This window comes from Sinocyclocheilus grahami, unplaced genomic scaffold (assembly GCF_001515645.1).
Source record: "Sinocyclocheilus grahami isolate Dianchi unplaced genomic scaffold, SAMN03320097.WGS_v1.1 scaffold318.1, whole genome shotgun sequence".
NCBI lineage: Eukaryota > Metazoa > Chordata > Actinopteri > Cypriniformes > Cyprinidae > Sinocyclocheilus > Sinocyclocheilus grahami.
This window is the reverse complement of record NW_015505497.1, coordinates 793107-812697: the sequence shown is the minus strand read 5'-3', so window position 1 is coordinate 812697 and position 19591 is coordinate 793107. Positions and strand designations below refer to the sequence as shown.

At 38.5% G+C, this 19591-nt stretch overlaps 1 protein-coding gene across 3 annotated transcripts; it reads left to right on the top strand.

Moving 5' to 3' along the window:
• Window positions 1-3807: 3807 nt before the first annotated feature.
• LOC107602078 (hyaluronan and proteoglycan link protein 1-like) lies at window positions 3808-18657 on the top strand. 3 transcript variants are annotated; one of them, XM_016294485.1, is made up of 5 exons: window positions 3808-3881; window positions 13387-13530; window positions 15330-15692; window positions 16604-16906; window positions 17120-18657. In XM_016294485.1, the coding sequence occupies exons 2-5, from the start codon at window positions 13425-13427 to the stop codon at window positions 17407-17409; spliced, it is 1062 nt and encodes a 353-aa protein (XP_016149971.1). In that variant the 5' UTR covers window positions 3808-3881; window positions 13387-13424; the 3' UTR covers window positions 17410-18657. The 3 variants fall into 3 exon arrangements, with proteins under 3 accessions (XP_016149971.1, XP_016149973.1, XP_016149972.1); XM_016294487.1 differs by lacking the exon at window positions 3808-3881 and adding an exon at window positions 12450-12572; XM_016294486.1 differs by lacking the exon at window positions 3808-3881 and adding an exon at window positions 12678-12873.
• The last annotated feature ends 934 nt before the right edge of the window (window positions 18658-19591 follow it).

Here is a 19591-nt window from a genome sequence, read left to right as displayed (position 1 = left end):
TTTGTAAAAATCAACGCGTTTCAGAAAGGCGGGGCATAGAGGAGAAACAATAATGTACAGTATGTGGAAAATAATCTGTTTTTTTAACCTTAAACCACATAAACACATTTCATTACACCAAATACACAACATAATGTTCTTTTTTAGCAACATCATATGACCCCTTTAAACTCCTTGTGCTCTGCCCCCAGCAATTTCAGCAGGCGAGGAAGAAAGTAAACAGCCGACCTCAGGGAGCTGAGCTGCGAAATTCCTCGCGGCTTGGTTTTCTAAAATGAATCAGACCTTGTAGCGAACATACAGTACCGGCTTTCTAAGAGCAAACCTGCTCACCGTGCCTCTGAGAAACACAGAAAAAACGCTTAACGCAACGGAATGTGTTTCTTTCTGCGAGGTACGAAAGCAGCAGAAAGTTGTCTTTGTGTTCGCTGATTGTAAACAGCAGCGACTCTCATGCGTGCGTCCCAAAAACAGCACATGTGAAGTTCAGGCATAGAGGAACGTCAAATGTTTTTCTGTCTTCCCGCTTTTTTGAACTCTAGTTGGATCTGCTTTGAAATTGTCAGATGTGTTGTGCTGTTTAGCTATACTTACTGAGAGCGGCCTTAAAAAGAACAGCTTACGCAAAAATGAAACTTCTCTCATCTATACTCAGCCTTGTGTCATTCCAAACTTTTGTATGGAACACAAAAGGGGAAATGTATAAGAATTTTGAGAAGATGGTCTTATAATTTCATAAATATTTCAGTTATGTTAGTGGCAGAAATGTGTAAAAAACAAATTCAGTAAGAACCATTTAAGTAAATTGTCCTATATGGCACCTAATTGCACTTAAAGGGGTCATATGATTTGATTTCAAGTTTTCCTTTCTCATTGGAGTGTTACAAGCTCTTGGTGCATAAAGAAGATCTGTAAAGTTGCAAAGACTAAAGTCTCAAATCCAAAGAGATATTCTTTATAAAAGTTAAGAGTCAGCCACGCCTCCCTAAAATGGCTCGTTCTAACACTCCCCCACGTATCTACATCACCATGTGGAAAGATTTGCATAACGCCGCCCAAATGTTCACGCAAAGAAAGAAGGCGTAACTTTTATTCTCGCTGTAGTATTGTTGTTTCCACCGCCATGTTGTGAATGTGCTGTGTGATTCGTTGTGAAAGCGAAACTACTTTGTTTGGTCTTCCAAAAGAGGACGATATCTGCTTCGTCATGCCTAGAGCTGATCCGTGCTGGTTGCTGAGGAAATACATCAACTTTGCACTGTGGATCGCCGGATCGGCTTTCACCGTGGACGAAGCGGAGTTCAGCCCGGGGTCGTCACATATGGTTGCTGCAAGCCCGCCGGACGCTCCTTTGTCGAATCCGCCGCCTCTGCTCACTCTAGCCCTCCGGCCGTTCCTCACTTTATCCCCCGGCCTCTGCTCACTCTAGGCTGCCATGTGTGACGCTGTGTTTCGTTGTAAAAAAGCGAAACTACTTTGTTTGGCCTTCCAAAAATGGACACGACTAGAAATCAGTGGTTAAGTTGTATTTACAACACTGTTCTGGAACAGTGTTGTAAATACAATTTAACCACTGATTTCTACGAGGCATTCGTTGCATCCAGTGGGGACATAATTGTGGATTATGTCCCCACTGGATGCAACAAATGCCTCGTTTATAATGGGATTTCATGTTTTTGAATCATCGCTCCGGCCTGACAGGGCATCATCACAATATGGTGATAATATTACCTCATTGCCAAAGTGTGTATGTAAATGAGTTGCAGAAATAATAGGAAACAACTAGATTTGTATACATTTTCTGAGTTATTTGCTCATGCAAAAGTTGCCTCCTCAATACCAAACTATTCCATGCCAAACTATTTTCAATTCAAACTATTCTGCTATGCGATTAATAGGTTGTGTTTTGGATGGTTGTAACTAATGAAGTCCTGTGTTTGTATTTTCTGTCAAGCTCAGCTATTACAAATCATAATCTAAACTGCCTAAAACAGCCAATACATATAATATTCCTCTTCACAACTTCCAAGAATTTCTTTGGATATGACATACAGTGGAATGAGGTATAATGTAATTGGTTGTATGCCAGAGTCAATAAACCCAACAGAGAAGTGGTCAGTTCATCTCCCTGTAGATTGAACTTTTACAGGCTCAGCGTTTGCATTCTCTCGTGTTTATGGCCCTCTACTTATGCCTGTGCCAACTTTTGGCTGTGGACACAGAAGAAATGGTTTAAAATTAGTACGACATACCTTGACCCAAAACAACAACTTCCCTATATTTTGGTCTTTTGATATGATGACTATGGAATGTCATATTTTCATATTTTGTCTTGTGGTTAGAGAATTAGCTGTTTTGATGACACAAGACCAGTGTGTTGGATCTAGTCTCGCACAGCCAGATTTTTGGCATGAAATGTAGTCCACATAGTGTATTCTGGCCAAAAAACCACCCACTTCCACTTTACAGTTTCATCATCCTAAATATACAACTTTACCTTATGCATTCATATACATTTTCATAAATATTTTAATAAAATAACTATTGAAAAACAATGTATGTTTTACAGTTGTTTTGCATGCCATTCAAGAGCAGAAAAGTCTGAAAACACCTTGAGAAAGCACAACGGAAATATGTGGAAGATGCACATAGATTTAATAAAAATATATTTTTTCTGTCCAAAAGAAATAAATACTGATAATTTCAAACACAGGTGTAAAGCTGAGACTGTTGCAACAATTAAACAGATCTGTGATCACTGTTACACTGGGCATCCTGCTACATTATGAATTATGAATGACATACTGTACTTATTGTATGTTCAGAGTGGAATTATTCTGCATTAATCCTTGAGCAATGATTATGTTTAGTTTTGTAGTTACCTCTTAAACATTTACTGAAAGAACGCTTTGTCATGTGGAAACCAGCTGGGTGAACATTTCCTTCTAAAGCTAAAAATATCTTCAGGTGGAAAATGTAATGTCCTAATGCTGCCAGAACTCTCCAAGAAACTGTGTTGAATGAAATGACCAAATATAGAGTTGCAACCTTATCTTTATGCAATGAAGGTATTCAAGAGTGCTTTCTCTGAGTGAAGCAATGGCATATTACAAATAATGTTTTGAGATTTTTACCAAATTAGGCTGGAATTAAAACGGCATGCTTTCCAAAAAAGTACAACATTATATGTCAACCATCATTTTTCATTTTGACCATATCTGGTAACCTGCAGAGAGGATATTTGTGTGATGTCAGATGATTAAAAACCTTTCATGAGCAAAGTGTCCTTAGAGAGTGTGTTTGTGAAGGATATTAACAATGACAGAAAACAGAAGTAAAACAAATGTTATATTTAAAGTCATAGTTTACAAAGCAATGAAAATTGTCATCATTTACTCACCCTCATGCCCATGCAAACCTGTATTCATTATGCATTTCTGTCTTCTGTGGAGCATAAAAAAGATATTTCAATAAGAAGCATCAAAAGCATGTTATGATTTCTGTCCTACTTGACAAGAAACATGTAGGCCTAATAATCTTTATTATATATATATATATATATATATATACTCTTACAGTTAAATTCAGGTAAACGTTTTGCCATTGAGAAAAACGTACCAATTAACCTGAATTCATCATATGTGAAAAACAACTTATCGCGCCACTGCTTTTGTTACATGTTACTGTAACTTTGTAACATTCTTGATGACGCACAGCGTCTCTCTCAGCACCTCTCTGTCAGTGTGCGCTCGCGTGCGTGTGTTCTGTGTTTTCCTGCGGGGTCTGCCTCGTTCTGTGACGTGTGTGAAAATCTGCGAGCATTTCTGATGCTGGAGCCCACCAGAGATCATTCAGCAGGACGCAGAGCTCTGCTTCACAAGGTAAGAGCCTGTCATTACACATCCCTTCTTCATTTAGACCGACTGTTCGGTCAATTTACGCGTTTATTAGTGATCATAACACAATATAGGCTGTTTAAAAAATACGAATAAAACACCTGTAGAACAACCGATGTTATTAGTGATCGACCGTTTGCGTATTCTTCACATGCATAAACATATTAAACTGTTGCGTGAATTTAGCATACGTGAATTTGGAAATACACTATAACTTTTACGTAAAAAGTTCGTAAATATGTTGGAAATATCGATGATGTGACGCTCAGAAAACATTAAAATGAATTTTATGCAAAGTGACTTCTTTTGATATGTTGTGATGGCTTATATTTAAAAAAAAAAAAGTGTAGGTGTAGTACTTTGGAATAAACGTTTATTATGATTTCTTTAAAAAACAGTAAAGAAATGTGAATATTTAAAAACACACCGTAAGCCATATGACAAGAGATCATAATCAAGTATTGGAAAGGAAATATTTAGTGATGATTGTTAAACCAAATATTTAAGTAAACCAAATGCGTTTACAACGGTATAAAATGTTGAAAATGTTTTAAAAGCAGGCCATGTAAACTTGTTTTTCAGTATTATTTACAGATTAATAATATCGTTTCTCAGTATTATGATTTGGCAATCTTTTGAGGTTTAATAAGAACTGTAATTGCATTTATGTTGGCCACATCTTGGTCTCAATCTCTCCCTCAATTTGTTTTATCTTTATGGCTGTTTAGTGGTTTACCAGCAGTTGAGTCAATTCATGAATACTCCCATTATCATTAACACAAACAACTTCCCCTTATTTCTCAATGAATTATGAGACAGCCTGGCTCCAAAGAGACCAACAAGTGTAGCCCACATTCTGCAGAGTGAAAAGCCTGCTTGTTGAGTCCATGCAACGACAGAATGTTCTTACAGGGCAAAATAGGCACATACAGAGGGTCCACTTCAATACAGGCAAAAGTGATGAGAAGGAACAGCTGGTTAAACAGATATTGGGGGCCAAGACTGTAAAGGTATAAATTAATAATGCATGGCTTTATTTGACACATGAATGAAGCACTCAGTATTGCATGGAGGGCTGAGTTTGCCATCTATCGGTTTGGAGCTTCAGTGAACCACTATAGTGAAACTTGCCCAACTTTTTTTACACAAGTTGAAAATAGACAGACCTGGAGCTGAAACAATGCAATCTCATATAATCATGTCATTTATGACATGCTAAAAGTTTACAAATGTATGTACAATTGCAACTACATAGTTTCTTTTCCATCTGCCTGGTCTTTAAGTTGGTAGCACCATTGTTTCAGCAGACACTGTTTCTTTATGTAAAGCTGGTTAACATAATGGCATGTTGCCTTGTTTGCTATTTAGCGGTGGTTAATCAGATCTGTCTGGCAGCTGTTTGGCTGCTGATCTCCAGGTCACATCGCCAGCTTTCTCAAAGATGTGTCTGGTGGTCTGTGATGACCATGGTTGAACTCTGACTTTTTCCTCACATGGTTGGCAGAACACATTAAACCAGCCGATTTTCCAAGTGACCTTTCATCCTTATTCTCCACAGTGCTATGATAAAGAGGAGGGTGGCCTGGGTCAATGCAATTCATTTCACCCCGGTCTCCTCTAGGTTAATGTGTTCCATCATTCAGAGAGTCTGTTTGATCTCATTAAATGTTGTTCATTTCATGCTTACACCGGTGATGTTAATTGGATTGGAGTAAAACTATCGCTGTGTTTTGTCCAGAGATTAATTCTGCAGATGCGGTAGAGAGACGGTTGTAGTTTATGCATTATGCACCGAGGACTCTTTGTGTGTGTTAAGGTGGTGCGAGGGTGACGTCAAAACCCACAGAACTCTAATGAGATGCCGGGTGGGTGGACCGTCACAAACTACAAAATATTTAGCTTTCAAATAAAATGGATATAGCAAGTATAGTCCATCTGCTGTCCATCAGCCTTGCCTTACGAGTCAACCTTTTGATATGAGCACTGCTGTTAACACACCCAGGTAGTGCTGCCAAGTTAAAGATTCTTTATGCACCAAGCACAGAGCCCTTCCTCTTGCTGGAGTCTATGAATAGGAGGCACATTGTCTTGAACAAACATGGAACATACTTACAGAACAGTAAGGAACATGTGCAAGCTGAATGAAAAGGTTATATTTACACAACTGCCGTTTCCTCCCACCATTAAATTAATGGTGCGTGAATGAAACGAATGCAACTTTAAAGATGCAGCAAGTTTTTCCACTTAAAATATTGCATTTAATACCTGCCAAAAATATAGCTGCAGGCAGCAAATATTCAAGTAAATCCAAGTGGCCACAGTACAGCAAACACAAATTTTAGGATAATGATGATGTTTTGCATCCCTGGCATCAATTCCATTGTTGCATAGGGGCAAGCAAACAGTTTGATAAATAAAAATATAGGTCACAACAAATGTCTGACCAATGGGAAACACAAATTGTTGAAGACGTCGATGAATGCTGTAGAACAGGCTTAAAAAAAAAATTATATTAACAAATGTAGCAGAAATTGATAAAGTAATAAATGCGCACCGTCGTTGTTTGACCCCCAATGATGTCCACTCACATGAGATGAGGATTGCAGTCATAGTGCCCTAGACGAGATGTTTAATTGGCTGCCATGTTGAGAGCACATGACCAGCTAAATACACCTGTAAATAGGATATTTCTAAAATGGCATTAGTAAACCAAAAAAAAGTTTGCGTGAAACTGCATCATCACCAGTTGGTGTCAGTATAACGTCCAAGACCACTACTGTATCAAACAGCAAAAAAATGGATCTTTAAAGGGGTCCTATGATGCGATTTCAATTATTCCTTTCTCTTTGGAGTGTTACAAGCTCTTGGTGCATAAAGAAGATCTGTAAAGATACAAACACTAAAGGCTCAAAACCAAAGAGATATTCTTTATAAAAGTTAAGAGTTAACCACGCCTACCTAAAACGGCTCGTTCTAACACGCCTCCACATACCTACATCACGATCTGGGAAGATTTGCATAACGCCTCCCAAATGTTCATGCAAAGAAAGAAGGTGTAACTTTTATTCTCGCTGTAGTATTGTTGACGCTGCAGCCATGTCGTGAAGACGCTGTGTGCTTCGTTATGAAAGCGAAACTACTTTGTTTGGTCTTCCAAAAGAGGACGATATCCGCTTCGTCATGCCTAGAGCTGATCTGTGCTGGTCGCTGAGGAAATACATCAACTTTCACCGTGGACAAAGCGGAGTCCAGCCCGCCTCAGCTCGCTCTATCCCGGCCTCAGCGCACGCTAAGCCGGGGCTTCCCCTCACGCTAGGCCGCTGTGTTTTTCGTTGCCACTGATGATTCAAACGCGAGTTTTGGGCAGTGTAGAGTAGCACTTGCTGTTTGTCATTTCTCTGATCACAAATGCAGACAAAGTTTTAGGTTTACGCGGCGCGATGCAATGCAACGCGTAAAAAAAACAGTATAAGTCATTATAATCAGTAATTATGTCCTGATTTGGACATAATTACTACCCACTGGATGCAACAAATGCCTCGTTTGTAATGGGTTTTAATGTTTTTGTCTCATCGCTCCGGGACACGGCGTCAACAGTATGTGAGGGGCGTAACATTGCGTCTCACGCTTGAGGTATTCGGCCAATCACAACGCACTGGATAGCTGGCCAATCACAGTACACCTCGCTTTTTCAGACCGATGAGCTTTGTAAAAATCTACGCGTTTCAAAAAGGCGGGGCATAGAGGAGAAACAATAATGTACAGTATGTGGAAAATGTGTTTGTTTTAACTTTAAACCACATAAACATTTCATTACACCAAATAATGTTATTTTTAGCAGCATCATATGACCCCTTTAAAGATCACTTTACAATTAGTATGTATGTACATCTGACAATGTACAGAAGTGAACATATGTTGAACTGGATAACTTCTTACAGTGTGTACAAATTATTCCGTTTTCTTTTTTTAGAAAAAAGTATTTCTCAGTCATTTGCCACACATCACAAAATAGTAGGAAATCAGAAAGACTCTTTGTATTATTCAGAACAGAGCATCTCCTTATTGTTCATTATGAATGGCTGAACTGTTTTCTGACCTTTGCATGGTTTTTCTCAAATAGAGTGAAACATTAGAATATGTTTTAATAGAGATCGAGAAACCCTATTTAACCCCGCTCTATAACCCAGAAAACAATACATAAAATCTCACTTACCATCATGGCATATAGGTTTGGAACAACATAAAGGAGAATAAATAATGAATGATTTGTTGTTTTCAAGTCTGTTATTTGTTTGATTCACAGAATGCAAAAAATGCTACAAACCATGTCCATGTGTACCAATACATTTTAAGACAAATATGCTGCACATGGCACCTGTAACAAATGGATTTGACTTATGAGTCCATGAAATGAACTCACTTTATTGAGTGCTTGCAGAGAGTGGGGGTCGAACACACGCCTGACCCCTAGAGAAAACACATGGAAAGATTTTAGATGTTGTGACATGGATCTTTTTTGTTTTTGGGAGTGGTTTTTTGGATGCCGAAGACTGTGTAATGGGCCATCCAATTACCCCGTCAATGGGGCCAGTCTTAGGCATGTTATTGCCTAAATCTCCACAAGGGTCACTGGGTCTTTCGGCGCTGTTTAGAAATACTTATAGTTAATCAGCCTGGAAAATTAAAAGTGAAGCAGAAAATGAAATTAGTGTTGCCTGAAACAAATCAATCCAGTGTATATGGTATCATCAAATCTATAAGTATTTCATTACATTTGAATTTGAAATTAAATTTATGTTTTAGGCAAGACAAAGAATTTCAAGGTCTGAATAATTATGATATATGAAATAATAATAATAATAATTTAAAAATCTAAGACAGTATCTTTCTATAACTACATGTATCTTATACCAGCAGACTGTAGGACATGGTGGTGATTTCAATAAATGTTTAATCCACAAACGTTTACAATGCTAAGACTGGAATTATGTTGTAAAGTTCAAACGGTTTCGAGCAGAACCTGTCTGAGTGACAGAAATCGGAAACAAGGCCATGTCCACACGTATTTTTTTATTTTTCCTTCTTCCGTTTAAAAAAAAATTTCTGTCCACATGAAAACGCAAATGCATGCTATGAACCACTGTCAAGGGCATGCCAAACCAACAGGTGGCATAGCCATGGTAAAGCCATGTTGGCCAATCAGAAGCCTGAAAAAGTTTCCAGTAGGCAGAGATAACAGCGCAGGCTCCGACGTCACAAGTCAAAAACTCCAGTTTCACTGTCTACACAATAACACTGCAACCGGAGTTTTTGAAAATCTTCACCCTGGCAGGCGTTTTCAAAAATGTTTGGTTTCAGTGACCTAGTGCTGCGTTTGCGTGTGGACGAATGGCCAAACTGCATATAAAAAGCTGCGGTTTTAAAAATAACCGCGTTCGTGTCGACAGGGCCCAAGTCTGATCTCTATGATCTATAAATGGGAGATTTTAGGATCCCATTCATACACTGTCATCGGTCTAATGTCTAGTGAAGAGAGATGCCGTGGTCTTCAAAGACAGCAAATCGTTTGAAGGATGGAAACAGTCCTCATACTGATGTTATGGAGATTAAGGGTTACTGTGTGTTTTGTAGAATCAAACGTAAGCTTTAAACATGAGTCATTGAAATCACAGGTTTACACTGCATCCATTTGTGTTGAACTGCTTTTGCATTCACCTGGAAATCACCACTGCCATCTGCACAGGTCTGCTGGACTCAGCAGGTTTACCGCCTTAAGCCATTCAATTATGTCTGCATTTCCTGACAAGAATAATTAACCCATTTAACAAACACATTGCAGACAAATCCTCATTTAACACACGCACACATTCATCTCAAGTTTAAATCTCTCTGATACTGCTATCAGGTGTTATCAGAATCTCTAAAGGACATCTCTGTTCTGTAAGTACTGTATAAATTAGATTAAAATGGCCAAATATTGACAGATTAATCAGTCTGGCTGATACAGTATATATTGGTCTATCAATTGTAAAAATGCATTTCTTTTTATTATGACCAACTGCCATTATATTTAAAGTTTTCTGAAAGAAATCATTTGTTGAAATCAAGTTGACTAGCTTAATGCATGATCACTGGAAGCTATATATTTGTTTGGCACTTAGTGAATGAACAAGAGAGAAACACAACCGCTATCACATCTGGAGATCTACAGCCAAACAAGGAAAGGAATAGCCCTCATAGTAATGCAAAGTAATCGGCAATGACTACTCAAATCAACCACTTAATGGATTATATTTTGGCACATTAGGGAATGGGGTTTAAAGAGAAATTAGATTCTGGCCAAATCGGATCCATAATCTCTTTGAGCGTCTCAGCTGCTCAGGAACCAGTAGGAGTGAGTTGTTGGGAAGTGACATCATTAAATGACCCCCCCCCCCAGGCTGTGTTGACTCCATTTCCAATGAACATTGTGTAGTCAAACTGTGTGTATGGTCTCCTGACCTACACTGTCTAGCAATATCTTTTCTTCTTCTAACAAAAGGCTTCTAACAAAAGTTCCAAGGGAAGACTGTAAATATTTAGTTTTATGCAAAAACACAAATGCTTTCCTATCTTTGAAATTGGTAATTTATGAGCCAACCCCAATTCATTAAAAATAACTATTTACATCAGGGAAGTTAATTTCAGATCCACTGCTATCAAAACATCACTTTAAAATGACACTAATAGACACTTGCTAAAAAGCCCAGTTAACTAAACACTTTACATCATAAAACAAAATGTAACAAATGAAAGGTTTGGGTCTTGCAAAAGGGATTTCCATATGAGGACTGGAAAGTCTGCAGAACTGCTAGGACAATCCGTGCTCGAGTTAAACAAGCATGTTTAATCAGGACCTGTCCCAGACTACAGATTGTTGACAAGTCATTTATTTTCTGCGCAAATTACGCCATGCTTATCCACTCATATTCCACTGTACAATAAGTCTGCAAGAGACCTGGTCAGGCAACTATTATACTGCTTAAAGACCATTGTTAGGCATTGGCAGCTTAATTTGTTGTTTACTGCAAAGAATGGGATTTAATGTCAAGGCAGTAGGGCTGTAAAAAAAAAAAAAAAAAGAATTTCGAATATTCGTCGAATTAAAAAAAAACAAAAAACATCCACATTCGAATGCAAAAACGTTCGAATTTTAGGTCTGCGTCAGCCGTTAGGCAGCCTTATCAGTAGCGCACGAAATGTGACGACGATGTAAGTGTCATTGCATTTTAATGCTTTTGTTAGCCTATCCACCCACTAGATGCGTCGCTGCTACGTTGTTCATTCAATAGATTGCGGAAAACGTGAGCATCAGTGTGGAGAAGATGTTGTTTACGGCGAAACTGAAACCAAGCCGTTCACACAGAATGCATATTTATCACATTTTCTAGAGGGACATCTATCAGCGTTGCACTCGCGTCTCGCAGAAGAGAGCCGCATGTTTAGAAAGCTATGTCAAATTAATAGAAGTTAAACTTTTAAAAAACATGTCTCAAGACTTTATGGCAGTTTTCCCCCATCCCACTGTATCTCATGTTTTTAAATGAAGAAAATAGCCTACTCTTTGTGATTGGTTTTCGGTCATTTGTTTTAAACTATACAATACATCCATGGTGCTGTTTTTTCTCTCTAATTGTTTAAGCAACTTTATTAATTATATATGGTTTATAAACATTATTTTAAACATTATGCACTTTTTTTCCTCAAAGATAGTCCTGTTATTTTATTATGCTTTGAAGAAACGTGCATAATATTTTGTGCGATGCGCCCTCTTGTGGCCTCAGGAGAGAAGCCAAAAGCTTTTTTCCCCCTAACTGAAATTATGACTTTTAAATTCGAATATAATTAGAATTTTGATAATATTTAAGTAGAAAATTGAAATGTAGTTTTTCAGTCATTTTGACAGCCCTACAAGGCGGTAACAGCAACCTAGCTTAAATGTCCAAAAATAAGAGGAGCACAAGGTTAAGCATCATCACTGGACTGTCTTAAAGCAAATTCATCCATCAAATCTGAAACCGTTTCCTGGCAGCAAATGATTTCAACAACGAGGGAGTTTTCTCCCAATTGTAGAATTGGTGCCTCTTCCCAGAAGATAAGTTCTCTAGTTGTGCAAGACTAAGATTTTTGTGATGCTTATGTGAATTAGCTGGTGGTCTGGCACGGTTTCTAAACCATTGCTGTTTTCTGATCAACTGCAGTCTATGCGTTTAAGACGTTTACCCACATTTGAAAACTAAAGGCATGGACTGTTTTCCCCTTGCTTGACCTCACTGTACACAATGGAGTGTCACAAAGGAATGTGATTCGTAACAGTGATCTCTGTCAACAGCACAGTTAGTGTGTTTGGTTAACCGTCAGCCTGCAAAACAGAGCATGTTTGACAGTCGTTACACTAAAAAGGCCTTAGGGTCATTTGGGCGGGAACAAATTCTTTCAGCTGTAACAATTGTGCTATAAAGTGGCCTCATAGGGCAATTTAGCATAGCAGACCCTCCAATTCCTGGAGATCCTTTGGATTGTATTTCGTCTTTTTTCGCAACAGAGGACTTGGTATCCTTCTCCTGCAGGATATGAATTTACCTTGTCACAGTTGAGCAAGCTCACTGTACTGTGGTAACTTATCTGTCACAGGTGAGGGCACTGCATCTGCGAGTCCTCACTGTTATCAGCGGTGGCTTCCTGGTATGCGTAATGACTGTTTGCAGGCTGGGGCTGGGGGGGTTGGCTACTCTGCAGAGCAGTTCTGCTGACTGCAGTAGAGAGGAACTACCTCAGTGCGTCAGCACTCTGAAATGAATGAAGAAAAAAACGATTCAATCAGAGTGACTGCAGAGAGAGAGGGAGAGAAGACTATACACACTTTCTAATCCTGATCTTTTGCGTAGCTGTCCTTGCATGCGCTAGTGGCCGGGAGCACACGCTCCGTAAGATGGTAAGTCTTTTCTGAGCTCTGAGTCTGTAGGGAGACTGTCTGTGCTTTAGAAGTGTGCCAGCAAAGTTTTGTGCTAGTTTGTGCCATCTTGACTGCACTTTTCTCACACTTCAGTGTCTCTTAAGGTGAAGGGTACAGGACGCAGTCCTGCAGCACTGGTGTTAATTGTGATTTATGCATGCGTGAAAAGTTTACCGGTCCTAGTCATTTATGTACCTTGCCCTATTTGTGTGTCTTTATGAGAGATGTGGTGAAAAGGAGTGTGCGCTGGTGTCTGCGTGACAGCACTGCACAGGGGAGTTACTGCAGATGGAAACGTGCAGGGGATCTGGTGCAGGTCACACAAAACTGAGCTCTCTCTCAAACTCCACAGAAAATGACTCCAGATTGTTTTAGTAAAGCCTAATAATACAACTCTAAAGAATGTCTCCTTCCTGGATTGGATATACAGTAGATAAATGGTTTTGTAAAATGCACATTGTCTGACTGTCCCTTTATTTTTGTGCTATGTAGTGAAGTACCCCCCAACCCCCCCGGTGCTATAAATCAAGATGACCTTCCTTCTTTTCTTCCTCTTGGTCCTCTCCGAGAGCAGAGCTGACAGCTTTGACGAGGCATACAGTGACCTGGAACACTATAGGACTATATACATCTCAGGTAAGAGATGGGAAAAGGTGTGTTTGTGATTGTGTGTGAGATGAAATAGTAGAAAGAGTGGAGAAGAGAGGGAAAGAGTGAGACAGAAAGTAAGAGAGAGACAAGAGAGGGGGTTGTACTGCCCATCCCCTAAAATGGTGTTTCCCCCTCCAGCATTTCTTAACAGGGACACTTACCGTAATTATCTCATCGGGTGTCGACTTAGGTGATTCGAAACCCTCTGGCTCCTGTCACAGGACGCAAAGTGGCTGGAATCACTTACTACAAGTGTTAAATATTTGATAAGCTATTGGGGTTCAGTATTTATTCATGCTGATATCTGATTATAGTAGTATATCAGCCTCCCCAACCTCATCTGCAAAATAAACAAGTTTTTACTTTGTGTGAACAACAATATAGTACGTATTAATTAGTATAAAAACAACACATTGTGCCCTGGCCAGGAATGATGCAATGACAAATGATAACATCTATCTCTGCAATGCTAATCTGTTTTTACCCAATCGACCACATCTAATGCACAATAAGACTTGGTAGCTTGGATTCAATATCCTATTTATTTTTGGGGCTTTCTTGCACATTATAAATTGAAACTTGTTGCATCGCACCTGGTTCGGACACTGTGCCAATGCCTGTAATAAATTTTTGCTTGAAGTTTTGACAAATAAGCATTCCTGTAGCATAAGTTGCGTTTACTGTAGTTTAGCTGCAGCGTGTCTTGGTTGACTGGATAGCATGCAGGTTTTCACCAGATCCACAGATCCAACAGGGCGTTGTTGAGAACTTGGCAATCCCAAGTCTTAACTCAGGTTATTTGACATTGACATTGAGAGTCTTCATTCTTTAACCTGGTATTGAAGAAGAGTATGGGAGAGTTTTATCTAGACATACAAATTGCTCTAACATTTAATTATAAATTAAAACACTGGTTTTACCTTGAATGACATACTCCAATCAGGTCTCCATTGGGTCCCGAATACATCGTTATGAGAACCAGATGACTTTAGAGAATAACAAAAAATTTAAGAACCTGCAGAGCAGGCCACAGTGTTTCTGTGACCTCCACAGTTGTTTCTCTATGATTACATTTACTGCATTATTTACTGTATATCGATGACAAACTGATAAACCATCCATATGTAATGAATGACATGAGTGAAAAACAAAACCAGCCATGTAAATATGGACCATATTAAAAGCCCTCTTCAACTCTTCTAGATTTACCTTTCTTCTTTCTGTGATTACTGATCCCACAACACATCTGGGAAATTTGCCAGCCTATTTTCTTCATATCCCATTTTGTAAAATGTTACCCACCAAAATGAGAAAAGCTTATCATAGCCTACAACCCTACTCTAAACTATTTATAGTTACAATAGGTACAAAAGTGCAATAATGTAGTTTTTCAATGACGGATTTAAAGAAAAAACTGGCTCACATTTCTCTAATTATTTGTGCACTAAAATGGTTGCAACACCTACTGAAGTGCCTTCATTGGAAGAGCATACTCAAGTCACTCTTGGGTTTCTGTCATAAACATGTAGGGGAGTTTCCATTTTTCTGAAATCTAAAAAATACAATGATTTATATGTTTGCATAACCACAAAAGCCTGTAGCAATAGACAAAGATAAATTCAAGCTATCATCTTTGTGAAACGCCTTAAGTTATTGAACACTAACCAATGCGGCCTTGGGACAAAAAAATCAGAACAAAGGCTATTAACTTGGTCGCAATCTGCATTCTTATGTTGTTTATTTCTTTGACTGACAATCTGAATGTCTCTTTCTTTGACTTTCAGAAAATGGCCCCAGACTCTCAGTTGACACAGCACAACCCAAAGTAATCTCTCAACGTGGCGGCAATGCCACACTGCAATGCAAGTTTAACCGGGATCCCTCATCTCCCCCAAATCCCAAACTGAGGATTAAATGGACTAAACTGACTTCAGATTATCTGAAGGAAATTGATGTGTTTGTAGCTATGGGTTTCCACAAAAAGAGCTATGGTCGATTCCACGGCCGTGTACACCTGCAGGATGCCGGCAAGAATGATGCTTCACTAGTTATCACTGACATCACTCTGGAGGATTATGGGAAATACAAGTGTGAAATCATTGATGGCTTGGAGGATGATACAGCAGTTGTCTCACTTGACCTGCAAGGTAAAGCATGGATTTATGTTACTAACATACCTGGATTTTCCTGGTCTCTCTAGTGACATTTAGCCAAGCACTACCACAATGTCTCACAGGTTGTTTTAATTTTTTTCTGAGGATTTAGATGCTGGTGTGGTATTGTCACTATACCATGCTTTAAAATAGATTGACTAGCAAGATTTCCTGGGTCAAACAGTTTAATCCTTTTTATTTTATTTTTTTTTAAGTTTTGCTGTTGAACAACATGACTAGGCACATCTACCATGTAGACCAGCACCCAACAATAATCTTTACAAAAAAAAACATGTCTTTGACAGTTGTCATTAGGTTATATTAATATTTTGTGTACATATCCTGCTTCCTTCAAACATAACTTAAGATAGGTACACAAGTTAGCACAAGTTTTTAAGAAACTCTACAAAATGGCCACACAGATGAAAAAACTGCGATAATGCCATTGTATGACTGGCTGTTTTCTTTCCAGAATAATACACATAATACTATACACAGTTTATTCATCCTTGGCTGTTCCTCAAGGCAATTAGCTATGAGATAGCATTGTGCTGACTCTCTTCACACTGTGTGCAATGTAAATGCTATTCAATAGTCTTATAATGCAGAGTAGAACAACTTATAAATCTAGACCATCAGCAAGATCCTGACATAAGAGCTATCATTGCCAAATAATGGGACATTTGTTTGGTCCTTGCTCTCCGCATTCTTGGCATCATTTCAGTTGCATACAATAAATCTAAATTTTAATTTACTTTAGATGATGCACTGAAGAAAACATCGACTTATCATTCAAGAATTTGATTATCGCCAGATTACACAGATCTAATCAGGGAGCATTTTTAAAGATTCCTATATGCAAAAAATGCAAGTTCATACATTTTTTGCTCTTCGGGTTTCTACAGGCATTGTTTTCCCATATTTTCCTCGACTGGGTCGTTACAACCTGAACTTTGCTGATGCTGAGAAAGCTTGCCGAGACCAGGATGCCATTGTGGCATCTTTTGATCAGCTGTACGATGCATGGAGAGATGGGTTGGATTGGTGCAATGCAGGGTGGCTCAGTGACGGATCGGTGCAGTACCCCATCACCAAACCCAGAGAGCCATGTGGAGGCAAAAACACCATTCCTGGTGTGAGGAATTATGGGATGCGTGACAAGCAAAAGGAAAGTTATGATGTCTTCTGTTTCACCTCTAACTACAAAGGTTTGTCCTCCCCACCATTTGAAAGACATCTGAAATAGGCTAGCTTCTCCAAAAAAAAGTAAAGCAATTGATGTGATACATAATGTATGAAAGGAAAAAACAAATTGAGTTCAGCCATGCAAAGAATCTCTAATGAAAATTCTCTTCCTCATGTTTAATACCCTTACTGCATATTATTTGAGAATAAACACTTTTCCCCTTTCTCTTCTCTAGGACGTTTCTATTACTTGATACACCCTTTCAAACTTACGTATGACGAGGCAGTGCGGGCGTGTCAAAAGGACGGCGCTCAGATCGCTAAAGTCGGGCAGATGTACGCAGCGTGGAAGCTGCTGGGCTACGACCGCTGTGACGCAGGCTGGCTGGCGGATGGCAGTGTACGCTACCCAATCTCAAGACCACGCAGACGCTGCAGTCCCACGGAGGCTGCCGTCCGCTTCTCTGGATTCCCAGACAAGAAGCACAAACTCTACGCCGTCTACTGCTACAAGAGCGACAACTGAGCTTACCAACTGTATAACTCACGAACTAAGCTTAATAATGTAAGGAGGTAGTTTGAGTGCATTAAAACTGTGACAAAGTCTCTAGATACTGTAATACAGAAGGATTTGAATATAAAATAATTGATTGCCGTTTGTTTGGAGCAAAGATTCTGTAGGATTAGGCACCTCAGGCGCCCTCTTCCTTCAAAATCAGGACTTCGCTACAAGAAGGCAACAGGACAGGAATAGTATTCATTGGGTGCCGCAGAAATTATAGCTACTGGTTCCAGGTCTGAATGATCTTATACAGTACAGCAGTGCTGAAGGAAGAGATATTTGGTGAGATTGCAGAAGAAATTTGCACTGCGCTCTTCCATTTAGCATGCAGTAGCTTGAGAAATGTTCTATAACAGTATGACAGCAAAGCTTAAATACTTTGAACTGATACCTTTGGGCACTTAGTTTATCATTCAAGAACATCATATCCCATATAAATAGCATGTGAAAAATATATTTTCTGTTAACAGGAAAACAAATTCAATGAAAGTGCTAAAAACCATACAGTACAGCCATGGCACAATGTACACAATTTTTTTCTTTTGCCATCCTTACAGGGTGCTATATTGTATTATTTTCTAAAAGCATACCTTTTTAAATTTAGTTTCATGTGTGGACCAAACCATGTTGAGTCATAAGTCACATTGTTAAGAAACGAAACATTGTTCTGTGATTTTTTTAACTATTGAAATATACAAGTAGAGTGTTTATAAATGTATGTTAATTATCTTTTTCTTGAAACTATGTGTTTATACAATGCCTCCCCTACGACACAATGTAAGAAATTAAGAGCTCCACTGTATCGACCTTGTCACTGTCAAACATTCTTTGTGTTCAGGACGATGAAGAAATCTGTGGTTCATACCACAGACATAATAACAAAACCATTGTGTTTCAAAAGTAAATCTTGGTTTGTTTTCTAGAACTTGTTTTTAGTATTTCTGATCAATTCATGAAACCACAGAAAACCTATCCTCAAACATAGCCCATAGCAATGGTGCCAAATGTTAAAACAAATTAGTTTACTAGAAGAAGTTGTGCGAAAAAAAAGTTTCTAGCACATGTGATGAGTAGTTTTAGACTATGCATGTTACCATTTACGAATAGCAAGTCTGAAGTGGTTAAAAAGACAACAGTGCTAATGATCACTTTGTGTTACTTAGTAAAAGAAAAACAGCACAATGAACTTAATTTTCTATTGTTGAAAAAAAAGACCTTGTAGGAAAAGGTTTACTCTAAGATGACGCAAAAAATAATGGCACAACAAAAAAGTGCAAAGTTAGCATGCTGCATTCAGTCGTTATTAGTCTATGAAGCAGTAGACCTTCAGAAGAACATGTCAAAGCCATGGCATTTAGAAATAAACCATTAAAACAGACTGCCAAGCTAAGACAAAAACAACTTGATGTTTTATTCTTATTACCATTAGGCTGAACTCAGCCAATTTAGAACTCAAGGTTATGTGTTTCAGCCACTACACTAAATGACCAGCTCCACGGAGGAAAAAATAAAGTTCTAAATATTTGTTGTTTCAAAATACTGTATTCACATTCATTATTCATGTTGTTTTGACTCTGGCAACTGTAGGTATGCCTTGTTTACAAATCTTCAAAATCAGTTTTAGAACTGAATGTTTAGACATGTCTTCATAGACTATGTTAACATTTTTCACTCTTGTTTCATGTACATAAAGTATAATTAAAGGGATAATTTGACTGTATCAATGTGGAAAACCCCCTTGACCCAAAAAATAAACAATCAGTCAAATACAAAATTTGGTTTGGTTGTTTTTAAAAAAGCACACCGAGAAAGTATGTAAAAATTACAGCGGTCTAGTTTTTACAGTCTGTGGCATTTCTCTCACACTGCCAAAATAAAGAAATTGCAAGGAAAATAGAAATCAGAAATATGACTGGCTTAATAAAAAAAAAAAAAGTCATCAGAATTAAAAGCCCAAGAGCATTATTGCAGACAAAAGGTTGCAAATCTCAAAAACTGTTAAAACTGTTTAATCATATCTTTCAAACCAGGAAAAGCTGACAATGATGGCATCACAAACATTGTTTCTTTCTCTGCAACCTAGGAAAGCTTGTCTACCTTATTCAACTCTGTGTTTACTGTAAATAAACAGGCAATTGGACCTTTT